Source organism: Vigna angularis, chromosome 8, assembly GCF_016808095.1.
Source record: "Vigna angularis cultivar LongXiaoDou No.4 chromosome 8, ASM1680809v1, whole genome shotgun sequence".
Classification (NCBI taxonomy): Eukaryota; Viridiplantae; Streptophyta; class Magnoliopsida; order Fabales; family Fabaceae; genus Vigna; species Vigna angularis.
Window position 1 is genome coordinate 34,734,278 of NC_068977.1, and position 21,269 is coordinate 34,755,546.

At 28.9% G+C, this 21,269-nt stretch overlaps 2 protein-coding genes across 2 annotated transcripts; one reads left to right on the forward strand and one right to left on the reverse strand.

Moving 5' to 3' along the window:
• Positions 1-289: 289 nt before the first annotated feature.
• On the reverse strand, positions 290-5,480 carry LOC108344808 (probable sulfate transporter 3.5). The gene is made up of 12 exons (XM_017583309.2): positions 4,690-5,480; positions 3,837-4,044; positions 3,585-3,756; positions 3,134-3,199; positions 2,738-2,851; positions 2,513-2,629; positions 2,297-2,423; positions 1,793-2,079; positions 1,468-1,655; positions 1,312-1,385; positions 1,132-1,208; positions 290-627 (listed from the first exon to the last, which is right to left on the reverse strand). Exons 1-12 carry the CDS (start codon positions 5,048-5,050, stop codon positions 457-459), a joined length of 1,962 nt encoding a protein of 653 aa, XP_017438798.1. The 5' UTR covers positions 5,051-5,480; the 3' UTR covers positions 290-456.
• Positions 5,481-20,226: 14,746 nt separating this feature from the next.
• Positions 20,227-21,197, forward strand: LOC108343979 (uncharacterized; the record flags this gene model as incomplete). The annotated part of the gene is made up of 1 exon (XM_017582441.2): positions 20,227-21,197. A coding segment is annotated over exon 1 (957 nt), but the record flags the coding sequence as incomplete, so codon positions are not given.
• Positions 21,198-21,269: the final 72 nt, after the last annotated feature.

Sequence of the window (21,269 nt, forward strand, 5' to 3'; positions counted from 1 at the left end):
CTATTTTCTTTTCACTCATTAATTTTATTCCCAACATCACGTCTTTTTCACTCCATGAACAGCCAACACAACTATCAAGAACCGATTCAATGACATTTGAAGTAGGCTAATTAATTCATGTGAAATTATTTTCATTTAACTAATTGAAATAAATTTGAATTTTAAATGTAATTGGAAAGTTGATTTATTTTTTCATTGATGATATGGTTATTGGTAAGTTTAAATTAATCTTGAGCCTTTTAGTTATGTTATGGGTTGCTCTGTATCCCACGCTGCATAGGAGAAATGATTACTAGCCAAAACTTTATAAAATCCATTAATAGTTGTATAATAATAATTATTATTATTATAATAATAATTATTATTCTTATACTTATTATACTAAACGATACTAGCTAACATTGATTTGGGAGCATCGAAAAGCTAGTCAATAAACTAGTACATGAAAATAATTTCTTAAACCATGCCACCTTCGCCATGATTTTCCTTTGATGAACGAAGTGAATATTGACTTGCCATCACTGCCTCATCCAATGTTAGATAGAACGCTTCCTTCCCAATTTTGTCAACAAACTTTGATAACATTAGCTTCTCCAACACCTCCACCCTCGGATTTACGAACAAAATCTATGCAATACGATGAAAAAATAGACATAATTAATCACTCAAACACATTCACTCATGACTCTTTTTAACGAGAATTAAAAAGAGTATATGAGTTTAATTCATACATAAGATATTAATATCACATTTAATTCAAAACCTTAAAATAAAAAGTTTATAAATTTTTTCATTTCTATTTAATATAAAACTTATCCTCACACTTTCATTCCATGTTAACAATTTAGGATCATTTTACTAACCAACTTTAGAAAGTGATATAATTAAGTAAATATGACTAAGAGTATATATGTCATAAAAAATATATTGTGTAGAGACTAACAATAATTTTAATTTGTTGAAAGAGTCAAATTATAATTATTAAAGGGTGATGGTTCCCATATGTGAACACAAAATTCATTCATATTCTTTTCTCTCTATTTTCATCATAGAAAACCTAAGGTGTTCTAAAATCATATACCAACTAGTTTATTTGTAAATCATAAAACTAACATTCCAACCATTAATTACCTTAATTGCATTCTTTGTCAACACTTTAACCATCTCATCCAATGCTTTGATAGCAGTTGTGTCAATGGATGTTACTCCTGTGAATTAAGCAATCAATAGCAAAGATAAACATTTTTCCCACAAACTCCATGATCAAAGAGGATTCTAAACATTAATTGCAAACAAATTTTCTATCTTCACCTGACAAATCAAGTACGATGTGTTCAACATTCTCTCCGGTAGAAGCTTGTTCGCTTCGAATATACCTCATAATCCTAATGCAAATCAAATTAATTAGAATAATTTTGATGATTACGTTGCATAATCAAGCATATTAACTGTTGATTATTAACTTACCTTTCTTTGACGTAATTAGAATTTGCAAAGTAAACGGGAGAACCAAGTTGAATAATAAGAACCCCAGCAAATGTTGAAACTTTATATTGCTCTGTGTCTCTGTATAAACCAACTTCTGCTAACTTTCCAAGCTTGCATGGCGCTGGTCTAGCCACATATAACAGTGCTCTCAAAACCCCTAGTCCAACCTTCATTGCAGATAGAATCATCAACAAAGTCAAACTCAGTTTGAACCATGCATGACATAGATAATGTGGTAGCCCTAACATGACATTGAAAATTTACGTGAAAAGAAGTTCTTAAAATGAAGAATGGAAATACTGACAGAAATCATGAGACCGACGTCCATGCTTATGAGGATAACTCCGAGGAAAGCAGCCATGCAAATGACAAAATCAAATTTGTCAACTTTGAAGAGATGAACGACTTCTTCGTAATGAATGAGTCCAAGCATGGCAGATATGATAATGACTGAGAGAGCAACAAGAGGGGTGTAGCCAAATAATGGTGCCAAAAATTGCAGTGTCAGTGCCATTATTACTGCCTGTATCACATTTGCCATTGCAGTCTTACACCCTGCATTGTAATTCACTGCAGTCTTCGAAAATGGTCCTGTAGAACATAGATTTTAGAATCAACATGTAACATTTCTATGCAAAACTAAGCCAAATTGTTTTTGTTATGACAGACACATTTGTTATCAGTATAATAGCAGAATGGTTGAAATGAAATTTACGACATGTAACATAGCATAATAACATGTACTAAAAAGTATTAATTACTGATATGGTTAGTTTTGTGAGATGAGCATGTGTGAATGAAAACTCACCACTAGTCAAGTAGCATGAAGTAAAAGATCCGAACAAGTTCATGAGGCCAAAAGCGATCATTTCTTTGTTCCCATCATGAGGTGTGTTATCAGTAACAGCAAAGCTTCTTCCTATTGCTATTCCTTCCTAAGAAAATCAAATGAATAAGTAAATAAAACTGATAAAAGAAATTGTTGAAGTGTATATGATGATTGGAAGAGATTTTAGTTTCTTACTGCTAATGATAACACCCCTGTGATAATTCCAGCTTGCAGAACTGCTGATAAGTATTTACCATTAAAGTTCAAATAGTGGATGGACAATGGATTTAATCCTTTGTCTAAATGTCCCACCTACATGTACATAATTCAATTCACATAAGAACAAAAAACAAAATCTGGGGATGTTTTTAAGATGATTTTAGAAACTGTAAACAATTATTATTATATCTTAGTACTTACAATTTGAATTCCATGTTTTTGGCCCTTGACGAGGTAGGTGAAAACACCAGCTACCACTACAGTCACCATTGGACCTATAGCCTGTACCCAAAAGAGTTTTGGTTTCTTGTTCCTCTGAAAGATTACACCAAAAAGTGAAATCCATTAGAATTATCACTTAATTAACATATATGGCCTTTGTGAAATATTAATATTGCTTCATTTTCTGAGTCTAACTTGACTTTACTATTAGTATTGGTTTGCCATAATTATATTCATACGATATTCTTAAGGTCCAACAAGTTGAGTGGCGCACTAAATGTCTTGTCCTGCCACTTCTATTTTTTTATTCACACAAATAAATTATATGCAAAAGAGAAAGCTAAGATGAGAATGGCTATAGAAAATGGTACTCACCAAGTGCTTGGTAAATTGCAAGAAAGCAAGCAAGACCACTCCAAGAACTGTAGGTTCCCACCTAATCTGTTAAATATATGAAAAAGACAACCCCACTTACGTTATTTATCTCCAAAATATAGATAAAAATAACAATTTTCTTTTCTTAAAAGCTATTTTTGATGAGACTAATGAAACAAACAAGTGAATATATAAAGAAACTAAGGTTTTAAATTGTAATTTGCAACCACAAGCACACTGTATATTTTTAAGGTCTTTGTAATGTGTAGGTGAGTGAGATTGTGGAACCTGATGCATGTGTTGAAAAGAGGCTAAAATTGAGTTGGGATATCATTATCATTCTAGAGGGAACTGTCCTCATATGTAATAATTTGATTTCGTATCGCAACCTTTTACTATTTTGGTCGGTCAAAAAAGCACTAAGTATAATTTAAACTTGTTCTATGCTAACCTCGTGTCTATTGTTAACGATGCTTTTTACCACCGCCACCAAGTTGGTTTTCTGTGAAAAATGTATCATTCCAAACACGCCCTTTAGCTGTTGGAGGATGAGAATCACTGCTGTCCCTCCCATGAAGCCATTGATGGTGGAATGAGAGAAAAAGTCCACCAATATCCCCAGCCTGCAACAAGTTTTGGAAAACATGATACTTTGTCTCAAAGACAACCTTTGCATGTGAGAGTGTTGAAAATGATGAGTTACCTGAAAAATCCCAAAGCAGCTTGGAAAACACCAGTGACAAAGGTGGTTGTGAAAATTAAATGAAGATACAAGGTTGGATCCTCGTTTGGGTCTGCCACAGTTTGTATGGTTTGACCAATAAGCAATGATGCTGCTGCTATCGTCCCCACAGCCATGTGCCTTGAACTCCCAAAAATAGCATACACCAGAGGTGGGACAAAGCTTGAATCTGATAAAATTACAACAATGATTCCAAATACGTCAAATCAACACAACCTATTTCCTTAAATTCTTCATGGCTTCATCCTAAACACAACCTTAACAAATCGAATCAATCACCAGGTTCTTCACATCACACACAAGGGGATTAAAACTGTCAAAGGAAGTCACTCACGTAACTATAATTAAGCCTATAACTAACTGTCCACACACACCCACATAATGGATTTAATCAAACCACACACAAAGTGATGATCATCAGAATTTCTTTATCTTAGTTTCCAAACCACAGAGCTTTCTTTTGCTGATAAAAATCACGCAAGTTCAATTCATGCACCATGAGTTTGTAAATATACGAAGGAAGAAGGGAATCTTTCCTTCAGTATCAGACAATTCTGATTTGATTCTAATTATAAACATCATCATGACCATTCATTCAGTGTTTGGCGGTGTTTATCACAGAATTGTATAAGATGAAGAAAATCAATGGTTTAAAAAGAGAGCAAACGTGGAGATCAATATTGCATATGTTGTGACGAGAGACGTTATTAAATGCTGCCAAACACGGATTAAAAGCAGATAATCATTGAAAGACGTGGAATCAAAGTGAAAAATATATAATGGGTGAAGGAAGAAAATGAAATTTGATTCTTACAAAGGCCAATGAGAGGAGGAAGGTCTGCTAGTTTGGCATAGCTAATGCCTTGAGGGATGGCAAGGCTTGATATGGTTAAACCTGCGATCAAGTCAGAGCAAAAGAGACGCCAATTATACGTCGGTAGCCACTCAAAGATAGGGATGAAGTATTGCACCCCCTTCAGCACCCTCCTCGTCCGTTTCTCCTCGTTCTTGAACTGCCTGAAGGGATCATCAGGAAACAAAGCTTCCTTCAAACTCGCCTTCAGTTTCGCCTTGAATCCTCTCTGGATCGAGAAATTCACCCCATGAAGATACTCTTCAGGATCATTATCTTCATGGTCGTGATTGTAAACTTCCGTGTTACCAAGAGTACCCATAGTAACAAACAAGAACAATAGTTCCAAAGAATGTATTTTTATGTGTATATGTATGTGTGTTCACAGAAGAAAAGAGAAATAAAGAAGAGGGTGTCTGATAAATAGTAACTACTCAAGGGTGCTTGTGTGAGAGACGCGTGGTGGCTTTGAGAGTATATATAGGCCTTTTGCAGTGGAAACTATTTAGGGTAAATGGTAATTGGATGACAGAACAGTGGATTAAGTCTTGATGAGGTTGACAATGAACATCCTAGGTGTGTGTTTTTTTTCGTATATCTATTGTTTGGATAACTGAGAGAATTCTGAGGAATTGTTGGATACGGTTTTCGACAGACTTTGAAGTTCTGCAGAAACGTTAAATGTTCTGCAGAAAACAGTTATTGTGCTGTCTCTTCTGCATCCTTCCATGAATTATTACCAATCTTCAACTTCTCTTCTGTGTATATATATATATATATATATATATATATATATATATATATATCCTCTCTGTTAACACACTGTTATATTATATCTACACGAACACGACCAATTTACAACGTCAATGAAATTCTGTCTTGGTAAGTTATATTACGTTACAACGTCTGTCATTATGGTTAATTAATATTTTCACAATATTTCTTTTACTTCTTTTAATTGCTAGCTTTTCTGAATGTATTTATATAATTATTAAATCTAAAAATAATATATAAACTACTCTTTTATTAATTATATACATAAATTTTAATTAATTTTTATCTTTATTGTGAAGTAGAAATAAATAAAATAGAAAATCTCGTAACTATGTTGTAGAATCAATATTTTTTTTTTTTGTATTTATTGAAGGATACAATTTGAAAGACAGATAAGAAAACCTAAACAGGTATATATTTAAAAATGTTAATTTAGAGTATAAAATGATATTAATGCTTCATTAATTTATTTCAATTACAGACTCGATATCCAGAAACATTAATTATGGAAAATAAAATTTCCCTCAATATTAATATCTGGTCTTGGTTTGTTTAAGAAAAATTAAAACGTGAGAATCTTGCATTATTTCATATATGTTTTTTCGATTTTTTTTGTCAATCAATAGCAAAAGTTATTATTTTAAGAGAAAGTATATTGTAAAAAAAAAGACAAACTTAAAGTGTATTTGATTCAAGTTTTATAAAAAAAATACTTTGGGAATTGTAAGTAAGAAAGTGAAACATTAGCATGTGAATTATATAAACATACATCCACACACGTAACTTATTTTCAGAAATATATATCACACGTATTTTTCCTTTTTCTATTCCCATGCAAAACGGTAAAAATCCTTTTTATTTCCGTAAAAATGGACTTTATTTCCTAAAATATATTGCTCCATTAAACTCATTATACATTTTGAATTTTTTATTTTATTTCTGATTAATTATTCATTTCTTTCTCCTCTTTCTATTGTCATGTAACGACATTTTGAGTTAGTAACATAGTGCAAAAAATATATCTCACGTGCAAATAATATTCTCTATTTAAAATAGTTAATGCTTTTAGAATACTCAAAGAGTAAACATAAGCATCCATATAAATGTGTTTTATTTGGCAGAAATTATTATTATCTCATTATTGTTGTTGTTGGGAGATGAATTTGCCCAATTCTAATAATGCATCGTTTTGAGATCGATTTTGGTTGATATTAAAGAATTAAAAATTTATGAACTACTATAGTCTTTTCGTTGCGGCGAATAGAGAAGTAAATTTATTTATTATAATATTATACTCATATGTTTGTTATTCAAGTGATATTGGTTGTTGTTTATAAGCTATTTTATTATGTTGTGCTTCTTCATCGATGCGTACACATATATTGTTTTAAGGTATTTTTGGATTGATTGAGAAAGATAATAATTTAATAATTTTAGAGTCAACCTTTTAAATTTAATTCAATAAAGTTAATTTTATGCTTGAATATAATTTAAGCATGATTGCCTTTTGAGCTATTATTAGCATTCTTGTTTGCAAATACGAGAGGCTATATGAGTGTGTTAGGAACACGAATCTTTTCTATGCAGTTTTTCAAAGAGTTTTATATATAAAGAAATACCTCACTATTAAAAAAGTTCAAGTGATTTGATAAAAAAAATTATGAAAAAATTTATTCTTAAATATTTAATCAAGATATATAACCAACAAGCATGTAGATTTTAGTTTGGAATATCTAATGTAAATTAAAATATACCTAATGAAACTCTCAAGTATGTATATATATATATATATATATGTCTATTATTTATTTATATATATAATGTCTTTCTAAGTTTACAAAATGAGATATTTTTAGCAAGTCGAAATGTATTTAGGTTAGTGTGTGACAATGGCCTCCATATTGGAAAGAGATACAAAGACAAATTTTGAAAAAAAAAATAAAATTTATTTGATTTAAATCTTAATTTGATGTTTTTAATACATTTTTCTTCTCGAGTTGTGGTTTAAATAATGTCATTCTTACAATTAATTAAAACAAATCACTTTCTAGTATTTCAATTTTTTTAAACATAATTTTTTAATTGTCTATTTGTTGCAAACAATTATTATTATTTATCACTTTCTCTAGATTTAATAGTTGATGTTCGTATAGTTTAAAAAAACAATGTAAAAATGATATTGACAAGTAGATACAACTTCTTTAAATAAAAATATTCAGAACAGATCAGTGATATTAATATTACACACATATAGATTAAATTATTATTATTATTATGCTTACAAATTACAAGTTGTGATTAATCTACATGTCAGGACCATTAAAAATCCACTCAGGATTCGCTTTAGTGGGTTTTACGTATCAAGAGGGGGGCTCGACACTCAACTGGTGGAAGGAGCGGACGCTCGTTTTGACGTGGAAAAGAAAACTTGATTTTCAGAAATTCACGCCACACTCTCTGCATGCACCCTTCTTCTCCAGATTCTGAAAATCTCATTTTCTCCTCCTTCTCTCCAAATCTCCTTCATCTTCTCTCTACGAAATCTCACCCTTTCTCTTCTCCGATCTCCGTTCAGACACCGTAGAAGCACTTCCGGCGTCAAGAGCTTCAGTTTGAACCGATCGGTTTCGGGTTCTGAACTGGTAAGTTCTTCTTCTCCTTTAGCCGTTCATTTTCTGGCACATGTAAACCAATATTCTGGTTGCCTGAGTTCATCTCGTTCTGAGCCATTGTTGGTCTTTTGTGTGGTTTAGTTTTGGAGAATTGTTGAGCGTTGAGGGTAGAAGGACTTATAGTAGGGTGAACCGTATTTCTGCCTCAGTGAACGTTCGGTCACGCTAGAGGTAAGAGAAGCTTATCTAATTTAATTTGTATGTTGTTGTATTGCATGAACGTTCGTTGAGTTGCTAAATTAAAATGAAGCATGATTGTTGAGATGTGTGACTATATGAAATATGATGGTTGCTATGTTCTGATATATGAAGTATAAGAAATTTACTATGATATGAATGTATGAAATTATGAAGATATATGGTGAGAATTGAATTGAGATAAATGATTTCTAAGTATGAAATTTCCCCTATGAAAGTGTACGTTCGTCACTGATGAAAATAGCGTTCGTCCAACTTCAATAGAGTTCTCTCCCTACCGTGCTCGGTCATTGACTGGCATTCGGTTTTCTTGATGTGAATTCAAATAAGCTAAGTATTTATAAGCGTACGGTTTCTTCATGTGAATTCCTCTAAGTATTATTCTTTCAAGTGTCCATATTCATTGGTTTCGGCCTAGAGTCTTAGCACTTGGCATAGTCTTTGCGGTGTTCGGTTTGAGCTCTCAAGAGTCAGTTCATTTAATTGGCTCACTTTGTAAGTAACGTTCGTTCTAGTCGTTCTTGTGATATATGATTGTACTCGGTTTCTTTCTCAATCCGATATTAACCCTCTCAGTCTTAATCTGTTCTGGAACTGGAGACCTCTCTGTCTCGCTCCAAGTGTTCGTTCTCGTTCTGAGTTAGGATTGAACGTTCGGTATTTGGTGTCCTTAATAATATTTGTACAAAGGTGAAATTGAGATGATTAATAATGAAAGATGAAGAGAATATGATATGGATGAAACGTTTTGGATTATGGACGAGCGTTCCGGGGAGGAATGACTCATGAATGTATATTGGAATCGGTAAAGTATGAATGTGGGCATGCTAAGCTGGCGGTTCATCTTGATGTTCCGTGATTACTCGTCCTCACGTAGAGGAGGGTAAGTCATGTGTGGAAACGGCAGGAGGTCCTAGTCCTTATGGTTAATTTGGACAGATAGGTCCTAGTCATGCGTGATTACTTGTCTGTTTTGTACGTTCGGTCGTCCTTCTGTTGCAATGATCATCTATGTGGATGTGAGCAGAAGGAGACGAGCTGCTGGAAGAGGCGCTGGAGGAAGATAACTTAGTCGAGGTAGAAGTTAAGACCGAACAGTAGAACCGTTCGGTCAATAGTAGTTTGATATTAAGGTGATCGCTCGATCACCTTTTCCCTTTTGCTTTTGGTAGGACATTTCGGTATAGTATTTTGTAAACCGTTCGGTTGGAAATTACTTATGTCGTTTAATTTTTAATTTCCTAGTCTTTCTGTAAGGCCGTTCGGCCACAGCCGTACGTTATCTTTAATGTAAGACTGATCTGTAATATTAATTAATATAATTATTCTATCATATAGTTTTAGACTGTATTTTTGAGATGTTACACTAAGTACAACTTCCAAATTAAACGAATTGTTGTATTTTAATTGAGTAAACTAATAAAAAATATTGAAGTAATGAAATTGGAGAGAAAGCATAACCGATCAAGTTCCTTTCATTTTTATATTTTAATAAATAATTATGCCGCAACACGAACAAGGTTATTAAGTATAAATTTCAGTTATTAGAATACTGAATGGGTTGCTTCCATTGATAAATTAGTCTTTCTTGAGCTTCTTATATTAATCAATTATATAAATAGCTTTATAAGTAATTTTTTACATATTTATTTTAACAATGACTATATATACAAACACTAATTTAAAAGCTATAGCTGAAATTATATTTATTTATTATTTATGTACATCAACTAAGTTTACATACATCAAGAACTTTGATTTTTTTATTTATTTTCCAGATACTTAGAATATTGGAAGAATTAAGAGGTAGAACAAAACTGGTGAACTGATTCTAAAAACTTCTTAATAAATAATTTTTGGATTTACGATAAAATTTAGAAACAATCTAGATGGTTTTTAAGTGTCAAAAAAATGTCGAAAAATATTATTTCAACATCTATAATTATTTCATCATTATTATAAATTAACAAAATTACATATACTATACCACAAGATATATGCAATATAGTCAATAATATGAATTTTCATGGACACTTAATTGAATGAAATATAATCGCATAATGTGATTGATTTTTAAAAGATCAAAAAATAAGAATAAAGGTTATTTTTTACTAAAAAAACTACTTGTAACTTTATTAATTTTAAATATTAACTTAGTTATTAAGCGCAATATATAAGTGGGGCATATTATAACTAAAGCGAATTTCACTTCGTAATCATTGCATTTTACACGAGTTTCACGAAAAATAACTATTAAGAAAATATTTTTATTACGCTCCTTTTTCATATAAAAAAATAGGTATAATTGGCGTTTTCCTTTTCCTCTGATTTTTGTTATTAATTGATAAGTGGAGGAAGTCGTCATCAACAATAATTCTTCTATTAATATGGCATCTTCATCATTATTCTTATAGTGTTTTTACTGTACAATTCAAATTTATCGAGTAATTGAATTTTGAATTAAAGTAATTATTTTCAAGTGACAATCTTAGTATACTTGACTTTGATATAAAATTATATTTTTTTTCACAATTTAAGTGTAATTGTTTTATAACTAAAGTTTTCGTTCTTTTGAAATCAATTATACTGAAATCATCATAAAAATAATGATTTTAGTTCAAATTTAATTATATTGAAATTGTTACATAACAACGACTTTACTTTAAAGTTCATAAATTTTTAACTAAAAATCGTTTTCTTCTTATTAAGGGTAATTAGTGTTAATTATATTCACTATACATGCTTTAATTTACACAAAAGTCGTGATGTATGTTAACTACTTCACTTTTATAGTTCAAAGTTGTTTATAGACATGACAACTTTAAAACAAAGTCATATTTATTTAACACGACGTAATCTGTAATTTTTTTTTAAAAAAAAACCTAAATTAATATTTTTGAAAGCAAATTGACACTTAAAAAACCTAATATCAGTCATTCTTTACTCCACCACAATTTTTTTTATCACCAAACAACATGTTAAATTAGGTAATTGATTATTAAATATTTCTTAGTAGTAAAAATGATAACATCTTTATGGTTGAAAGTCATTCCTCAATATATAAACAATCCTCTTTCAACTTCCTAAATTCAGTCAAAGCGAATGAAAAGAAAAAGAATAATGTAGCTTAAAAAAGTAACTTTATAATAGAGATATTCTTTCCAAAAGTTGTAGGAGGTTTTTTTTTACTTCACTTTCTCTATTTAGAAATTTTTATTATAAATATAAGGTAGGGGAGATTTTTTTTAAAGTGATTTATAAGTTGCTTTAGCTTGTAGAAGACTAAACTAGGAAGAGTTAGGAATGGAGTTTGCATTTACTTTCATTTTATATTGTGTTTTTAGGAAAATATTTTTTAACAATTTTTTTTGATAATTTTTTTATAACAACTTACGTGATAGTTTGTAATTGATCCATTTCAAATATACAAACTAATAAAATAGTAGGTTTAATGTTTCAATAAGTCTCTATTTTTGTTCAGAATTTGAAATAGGTCCCTTTATTTTTTGGCGTCTCAATTAGGTCCTTATTTTTGTTAATTTGATGCAAATAAATCATTTCCGTCAATTTCATCAAACGGCGTTAATGAATATGTGACGTGGCCTTACACGTGTCAATACTGTTCTCAAGCCACGTCACACATTCATTAAACGTCGTTTGATGAAATTGACAGAAAGAATTTATTTGCATCAAATTAACAAAAATAAGGACCTAATTGAGACGCCAAAAAATAAAGGAACCTATTTCAAATTCTGAACAAAAATAGGGACCTATTGAAACATTAAACCTAAAATAGTAATACATAATATATTATAAAAAAATTATTAAAAAAAGTTATTAAAATATCATACTCCGTGTTTTTATGATTGAAAATTCAAGAGATGATTTTGATAATTTGAACGAGTGTCATGTTTTTGTTTGGTCATCATAATAATACATACGCATGTAGAAACGTGATAAAAAGCGCGTTTTGACATGTATTTGAAATGAGGTAAACAACTACGTTTTGTTTCATATTCGTCATCTGCTTCTTATTCCATTTCTCCTTTCTACGAGATGAGTTGATTTTTTAGTATCACGTTTTGTGTTGGAGTTGTACACATACATTCTAACATTTATTTTTATTTTAAATATTCTGAAATTTCTTAAAAGAAATTTTATCTTAACACGGATAGTTTTAATAGAAAGAAGATATAAAATATTTTGTAGAAGCAAGACTAAAATGCTTTAAAGAGTAGTTATGTTTTGTTTATCGAGGATTTAAGTTTGATAATTTTTAAATCAATTTTATGTGAACTAAATTAATTTGATTTGGATTTAGTGTTAATAAAACTAAAATATTATCCAATTATACATAACTAAAATTTATAACAACCAAAATAACCATTAATTTTTAAAAATATTAAACAAAGTTGATAAAGTTAAAATATAATTTTAAAAAATCATGTAAAACATAAAATTTCAAATTTATAATATTTCAAATGTCTATTTATTTTTCTTTTCCAAATTATAATATTTTTTTATAATATACTATTTAAATGAAATCACACATAATTTTTTTAATTAATAGTAATTTAAATTTAGAAATAAATATTTTATTTTTTAAAATTTATAACAATGACATTAAATTATTATATTATAATAAATAGAATGTCTATACGATAAAATTACATTGGAATAAGTTAAAAAATCAAAATAATTATATAAAAGATCATTAAAACAATATTTTGCATGATTATAAATGAATAAAGAAAAATATTAAAAGGTAAAAAAATCAAATGTATGTCCTAAAAATGATTTGACATGGAATGAAATTTCACAAACGAACAAACATAAAAGAAGAAAATTCTTTGGATATAATAGAGCAAATTGATAAATAATGAAAATTGTCTTAGTAAAATAATAAGTTATTCAAATAAAATAAAAATTAAGGATAAATGTGAATAAAGAATAAATTTTTTTATATTACTTAGTAAACGAAAAGTTTATGTGATTGAGCACAAATTGAGATAAAGAAAAAAAAATATAGATATAAGAAAACTTTAAAGATATTAGACTAATCGAACCTTTGATAAATAATGAAAATTGTTAAATTGAAAAAAAAGTTATTTAAATAAAACAAAAATTAAAGATAGAAAAAAATAAAGAAAATAATTTTTTATTACATAGTAAATAAATGGTTCAGGCCATTAAACACAATTTGACAAACATTCCTATGTGAAAAAAAATAATAAATACAAATATTAAAAAGAAATTAAAATAATTGAATGTGAGGCTTAAAATTTGTTTGATCCATTAAAAATTGTTTTTATTCAAAGGTGGGTCTTCGATAAATATTTTAGTAGTTTCAAATTTTTTATATAAATATATAAAAAAAATTTGGAAATTCAAAATATATTAAAATTAAAAAATAATTTAAATTATATATTTATTTATATAAATATAAAAAAAGATTGGGATTAATTTTAATTATTACTCTTATTGAACTTTGAAAATTAAGCAAGAAATTGAGAATTTAGAGTTAAATAAAGTGCCTAAGAAATTAAAAACAAACAATGTGAAAGACCAAATGAATAAAACCATCTAATAAAGAATACAAAATTATAATTTTTAGAATAAACTGAAAAGAATAAAAATAAATAACAAATAATACAAATAATGTGATAATTGGTAGTAAAATTTACAGATTGATTAAGTTGTTTGAAACAGTGATTGAGCAGGATGTGACTTATAAGGGAATGAAGGCTCTACTTGAGAAAGTTGAACCTATAAACACTTTCTTGATCACATCAATGAAAGTATGAATTGAAGTGCATATTATATGTTTAAAGCATACTAATAAATAAGCCTCCCTCAGTCGGGACTGTCAATTGAAGTGCTTCTCTGCAACACGTATCATTAATAGATTATATACTCTTATAATTTCTGATAATTTTTTACCATATATATATATACATGATTGTGTGATTCAAATTACTTTTCTCACAAATGTCATTCATGAAGACCTAGGAAGACAATGGTGTATTGAGACAAAACCCAGACAAAGATAGTGCATGCATGTGACTGATGCCAACAAACTAACTTTTTTGGTAAAAACAACCTTTTTGGTCTACAAAGTTTTTGAGTTTTTAAAATAATAAATTTATGAGTTTTTATCCTTATAAAATATTTAATTTTTTATTTTTTTTGAACTCGAGACTTAATATCAAAAAATTATAGCAAAAAAGTTTATAGTGTAAACCATAAATTAAAAAGGTGCATTTCATAATTTAGTAAGATATTGGTCGCTTTGAACTAAACCTTCACAGATTTTTTTTGGTACCATTCTAAAATGTGATGTATCTTATGTGTATATAAATCCATGTGTATTTCATATTTTATCCGATGTGGGACTTTGTTTGTACCCAATAATTTTGACTTTTGATCTTATAAAAATCACCCTCTTGCTAAAATTTATTTTATAATGAATTAATTATAATTGTTGTCAGTTGATTGAAGTTATATTCTAACACGCCTAACTTAGAGAATGAATTTGATTGGATGGTTCTTATTTTATTGTGGAAATGAGATTGTCACTTTTGATAATGGCAAAAGGATGGAAAATGATATCCAAAATGAGGAATAGAGGAAAAAGCAATATAGAAGATGGGAAATCTTAGTTTGGCAAAACCTGAAAGAAAGAGACAAATTGGGAGATTTGAGTGTGTCTTGAAACTACTACCAAATAAGCCTCCCTCAGTTGAACAAGATACATCTTCTTCAACACACTAAAACTATATATTATTATTCAAACGGGAAACGCATATCTTCAATATTAATATATAGCTTTTCACATATTTCCATATATATCCTCAATCATCAAATAAAACAGTAAATAGGAGATTATTAAATCTATTACATATCATTCATGTTGCCTCCACCATTAATCCTATGTTTATGTGTTTCAATCCTATGAAAGAAAACGAGAAAAAAATAAATTATGAAGTGATGAATAGATAAATTTAGCAGAAAACATATTAGCTATATATTTATATAAATTAATGAATATATAGTCTTTGATCAATGGATTCTTTGCAGTTATGTTTTTATTTGATGAGATTATCGTGAATATCAGATAATTTTTTTAATTAAATATATTTTATTATAAAGTGAAAGTCTTATAAAAATAAATAGTAAAGTTATAAGGAAAAAAAAGAAAGAAAACGAGAGTGTGTCGAGAGTTTTTAAATTGTTATATTTTTTCTAGCTTTATTTTCTAACTAATTTTAATTTTATACAAATGATTCGATCATTAACATTTTTAACTATATACTCACACACACATAACACTATTTTAATATTTTTAAAAAAATATTTTAAAATTTGTTACCTTTTCAATTTTATTCTTATTTTTATACAACTTGTATTATATTAAATATAAATGAAATTTTTATTAAAAATATTAATATTGAATATAATTTATGTTGTAAGTTTTACATGGATTAAAAATAAAGTCAATTTACAATAAGTAGATACTATCTTATTAAATAAGTTTTGTAAAGTTAAAATAAATTTAAAACTTATCTTTTAACAATTTAAATAAATTTTTATAATCTCTTACAAAATAAATTTAATAAAAATGCATGATTCAACATTTTTCAGAGTTAACCATCAAATATATATATATTGTTTGTAAGATTTGATATTTAATATAGATATAAAATTTTAAATAGATAAAAATACTAAATTGATAAATATGTTATTTTGCTTCATTCTTTATTTTATTAAAAAATTATGTCTTCAATTTTCTCTTATTAAGTTTAAACAAAAAATTTAAGAAGTAAATATTCACTTGATTTTTCTCATAAGGTTATTGATCTCATTATAAATTAAATTATAATTTGATATTTGTTGTAGGATAATTCATCTCACTATAAGTTAAATTTTTCTATTGTATTTTAATCTATTTGACTTTCATCACAAAATCTTTGATGCAATTTATAACAATGTCTTTCAATATTTGTATTATTTAATGTTTAGTTTGACCCTTATATCAATAATTCAATCAAACACTTACCACTATGTTAAAAAATTATAGCTTATAGTCGGGACAAAAAAGATTATACTCGAAAGTATAAGAACTCATACTATATAATTCAATTATGATTTAACTCATAGATAATTGATATTATTTGCAGAAATAATTCTTTTAAAAGTAATTGAGTGTGACAGACTGCACTGTTTCAATTGAAAATTTCTACATCTTTATTTAAAACGACTGAGTTTTAATTTTATTTATCGTGTGCACTATGTTCACAGTGTAATTTGATTAATATTTGCATATAATATGCCTATTTTGTTATATACGATGCTTTTTTAAAATTATTTTTTAGTACATTTATGTAAACTACTATATTTCTATTTCATGCGAAAATATATAATATTGTAAATAATATTAATGATTTTGCACAATACATTTTTATTTTCTATATAACTAATTTGTATATTCTCTTAAAAACGTTATATTATCTTAAAGATTATATATATATATATATATATATATATATATATATATATATATATATATATATATTTATTATGTTATTGTCAATTCATTACTATTTTTAGAAATTCCTTATAACACGTCATCGTCAATAATATATATTGGGTGGAATCTCGCAATCTGGATCAAATTAAACCGAACAAGAAGATAGTAAAAATGAATTCTTCAAGTTTTATATATTATTTTTAGTAGTTAAGATATTTATTGTCCCACATACATGATATTGTATCTGACATCTTGTACGCTTTCATGCACGATGAATATCGAGGAAAGTTTATTCAAAATAAATGATTATTCAATTTTACTATTTTATGTAACTAGTATTCTTTTTTAACAAAAACAAATTTATATTTTTGGGATAGGAAATAGAGATGTTGATGTCATTATTTGATTTTCTAATTAAGGAAGATTTGAAAGCGATAAAACAATAAATATAATTTTTATTTCATTGATTATCTTTAACCACAAAACTATGTTTGGTTCAGGTGAATACTGTTCACAAGGAAAATAAGGTGAAAAAAATTACTACTTTTAATTTAAAATCTTAAGATAATAAATTTATGAATTTTAATATTTATATATACTATTTAATTTTTTTTCATTGATATAAATATTTCCAACACTATTCTTTTCACTGTGTATCCATTACAAACATTTATTTTAAATTAATTTTAATTCCACCTCCAAATCCAAATAATTCAGTCGCCATCCCCTGCATTGTGCGTAAATGGGAAGTGGGAAATGGCACATGTCTTACGTTAATGGAATTGTGTGGACTACATAGAAGACATTTCTCAACTTTCTTTCATTATTTATTTCTCAAGATCAATCCAAAAAATAAAATAAAACACGGAATTAACAAACATTTTCCATTGCCAAGTAGATTGCACGATCCAAATATGGAATGATGACATGCAAAGTAAGATTTGTCTCTCTTCTTCTAATGTAAAATAGAAACACAAAGAATTGAGTTATTCAACTTATTTGCAGAAAAAACGGTTCTTTTATGATGAAAAAGTCAATTTATAAGATAGATATGTGTAATGTTGTTGTATCTTCTTCATTCTAGAGTAAATTTTATCCCAAAAATTGATGCCCTAGCTCTAGAGAGTCCATGCAAAGCCGACCTTTGGTGGACGTCTTTTACACAAACGCAACCTTATGTGACTTTGACTCTTGGCAGCACCTAAAGGTCAAAGTTGAATACAAGTTTACCTCAAATTCTGACTCTTCACCACTAACCACTACGTGCTGCAAATGGAATACGAGGATACAAATTTAAGGCTATTTCAACATTCTATGTATCTGCGTATTCTATGTGAAATGAGTTTGTTTGCAATAGAAACAGGTTATGTCTATATTATAGACGTAGATTTGCTTGTTAAGTGATAAGTAATGTCACTGCATTGAATTATCATAAATTGTAGTAAAAAATATTGTATGTGACCTCGCACGTCATAAAAACAACTTGATAAAATATATAACTTTCTCCATCTTTTGACCTTATATCACCTTCAAAATCCATAAAACCTAGTTTTATATAACCCTTACATGAACCACGCCAAAATCCTTTCAGTGGGTAGTTAAAAAGATTAATAACCACAACTTAAGATTCCTTATTCTTATTTATTGAAAGTTCATAGAAAATATAATATATAAGTGTAAATTTTATTTTTCAAATTAATTAGTTTAATAAAATTATGTTAAGTTTAAAATTCAATTTTTAAGAGGGTATCAATAATGAGTTAAAGTCTATATAACGAAATTTATTATTTATTAAGTTTATTTTTTCACTTACTATTGAATAATTATTAGACCATTTATTAATATCCAGTTTCAAGTTTAGGATGTATATGTTAGGATTTATTTAGCAAATTTTGTTGTTTGTTGGTTTATAATAAAACTATCAAACTACTTATTAATATCAGTTTCAAGTTTGAAATGTATATATTAGGGTTTATTTAGCAAATTTTATTGTTTGTGGGGTTTATAGTTTTATCTACTATGGAAATACTATTCATGTTTAATTATAGAGTTGAGATGTATATTTCTCAGATATATACAGAAAGTCTCACATCAACTAGAAATAATTTCAATTAAAAATATATAAGTGAGTGTAAATTTTATTTTAAAAAAATATAACCCAAATTCACATTGATTTAATCTCGCCTTGCACCTTTAAAATTTGTAATGAATTTTCCTTTGATATATATAATATGAACCTATGAATCTACATCATCCATGCTAACTAGAATGATTCTAATATATTTGCTTAATTTCTTGATAGTTGAGTACCGTATTATCGTCTAGAATAATAATTACAGCACATCTCTAGATAAAGAATTGGGCTAAACTACGAAACTGAACGACCTTTTTTTTTTCTTTCGCATGGTTTGTATCTTAGCCAGCATTTCTTGACTAAACTCTCTCTTTCATGCATAAAACAAAAAACATAACGACGTATACATGTCTTGTCTTTTTTCCTTTTTTTTTTTTAATTCAATTCCAATTCTTCCTTTTTGCTTTCAAACGTCACTTAGTGACATGGTTATAGGGTCGTGTTTGTCTCATGTTTTAGGATTCACTGGATAAACCATGCCCCACTCAAAATTACTTGACAGATATTATTATTTTATTTTATTTTCTAAATAGAAGGTACTCACTTGCAGCAAAGATTTTTCCTTTAAAATCCAGAAATTAAGAATTGAAAGTGCACATAATCATAATTAGCATTAAAATTATATTTTAATTGCCCTTTTGACAAAAAAATCTCAAGGCTTCATGTTTTCTACTTTGGATGGGAATGACACCTTATTCACCAGTGATTTTCAACTAAGTTCTTCCAACACACGTATGACCACCAACACAGATAAATAAATAAATAAATTCAAAATGGGGGCATAAAGTGAACCATTCCCCCACCTTTATAATTTTTTTTTTGACTTAATTATGCCATTTACATATACTTAAATGTCAGAATGCTCCGTAATTAGTTTTTCCCCTTTTGTTCCTATTTTACTGTTTTTTATTTGCTCCTCTGCTACCCTATATATAAGGGCACTCCTTTACTTTTCCGCACACAATATATACATTTTATATTCACATGATATCAGTGTGCAGATTCTTCCTTCTTGATCTTCTGCTTTTCCAAGATTACTTTTGCCGCTTTTGCCTACTCTGTAAGTTTTTCGTCTTCATTGCTTGCTCTTCCATGATGGTATCAGAACTCTTCCTTTGAAGAGCTCTGTTGCGCCTCTAAACCCTATTTTTTTTTTTTTGTTTCCTCTTTTCTTCTCTTTGCCTATTCTTTTACAGGATATTCCACGATGATGGAGGAACATACTCTTTCTTCCGGTCTCCTGTATCTTCATCCAAGCGAAAGCCCTGCAATTTCCCTTGTTTCCCCTCTCTTAGAATCCAACAATTACCATGCTTGGAGCAAATCAATGTGCACAGCCTTGAGTGCCAAGAACAAGATTCAATTTATTGATGGTACCGCTACACCGCCGCAAAAGGAAGCTGATTTTTATCACGCATGGACAAGATGCAACAACATGGTGGTCTCTTGGCTCGTACATTCTGTATCTCCGGACATACGCCGCAGCATCCTCTGGATGGATAGCGCCCAGGCCATATGGGACGACCTAAAATCAAGATTCTTCCAAGGAGATCTCCTACGCATTTCTGAGTTACAAAATGAAGCCGCCGCTCTAAAACAAGGGGAAAGAACCGTGACAGAGTTTTTTACCAAGTTGCGTATAATATGGGATGAGCTCGACAACTTTCGTCCTGAACCGACCTGCTCCTGTGAAATCAAGTGCTCTTGCAAACTTATTTCAACAATTGCTCAACGAAAGCATGAAGATCGGACTCTACAATTTCTTTGCGGACTGAATGAACAATACGGTAACATTCAGTCTCACGTTTTGCTTATGGATCCTATGCCTCCCATTTCAAAAATCTTTTCCTATGTTGTACAACAAGAAAGACAGGTTATGAGCAATAATTTTCTCAATGGGTTGGAAATTAAACACGTTGCTGCTGTCGGCATCGTCACTTGTTCCTATTGTGGCAAAAATGGTCACAACGAATCGGTTTGCTTCAAGAAACATGGATTCCTAGCTAACAAAAATACTACTGGTAAGAAGATTTGCTCTCATTGTGGAAAAGCTGGACATACCATTGAAGTCTGCTACAGGAAACATGGGTTTCCTCCGGGTCATAAACTCCATAATGGAAAAAGTTTCATGACTACAAATCAAGATACCAAGAATGATGGTTCTTCAGATGCCAATGATCAAGAGGTCCGCTTGACACAACAACAATATCAAGCTCTCCTGACTCTTATCAAGCCC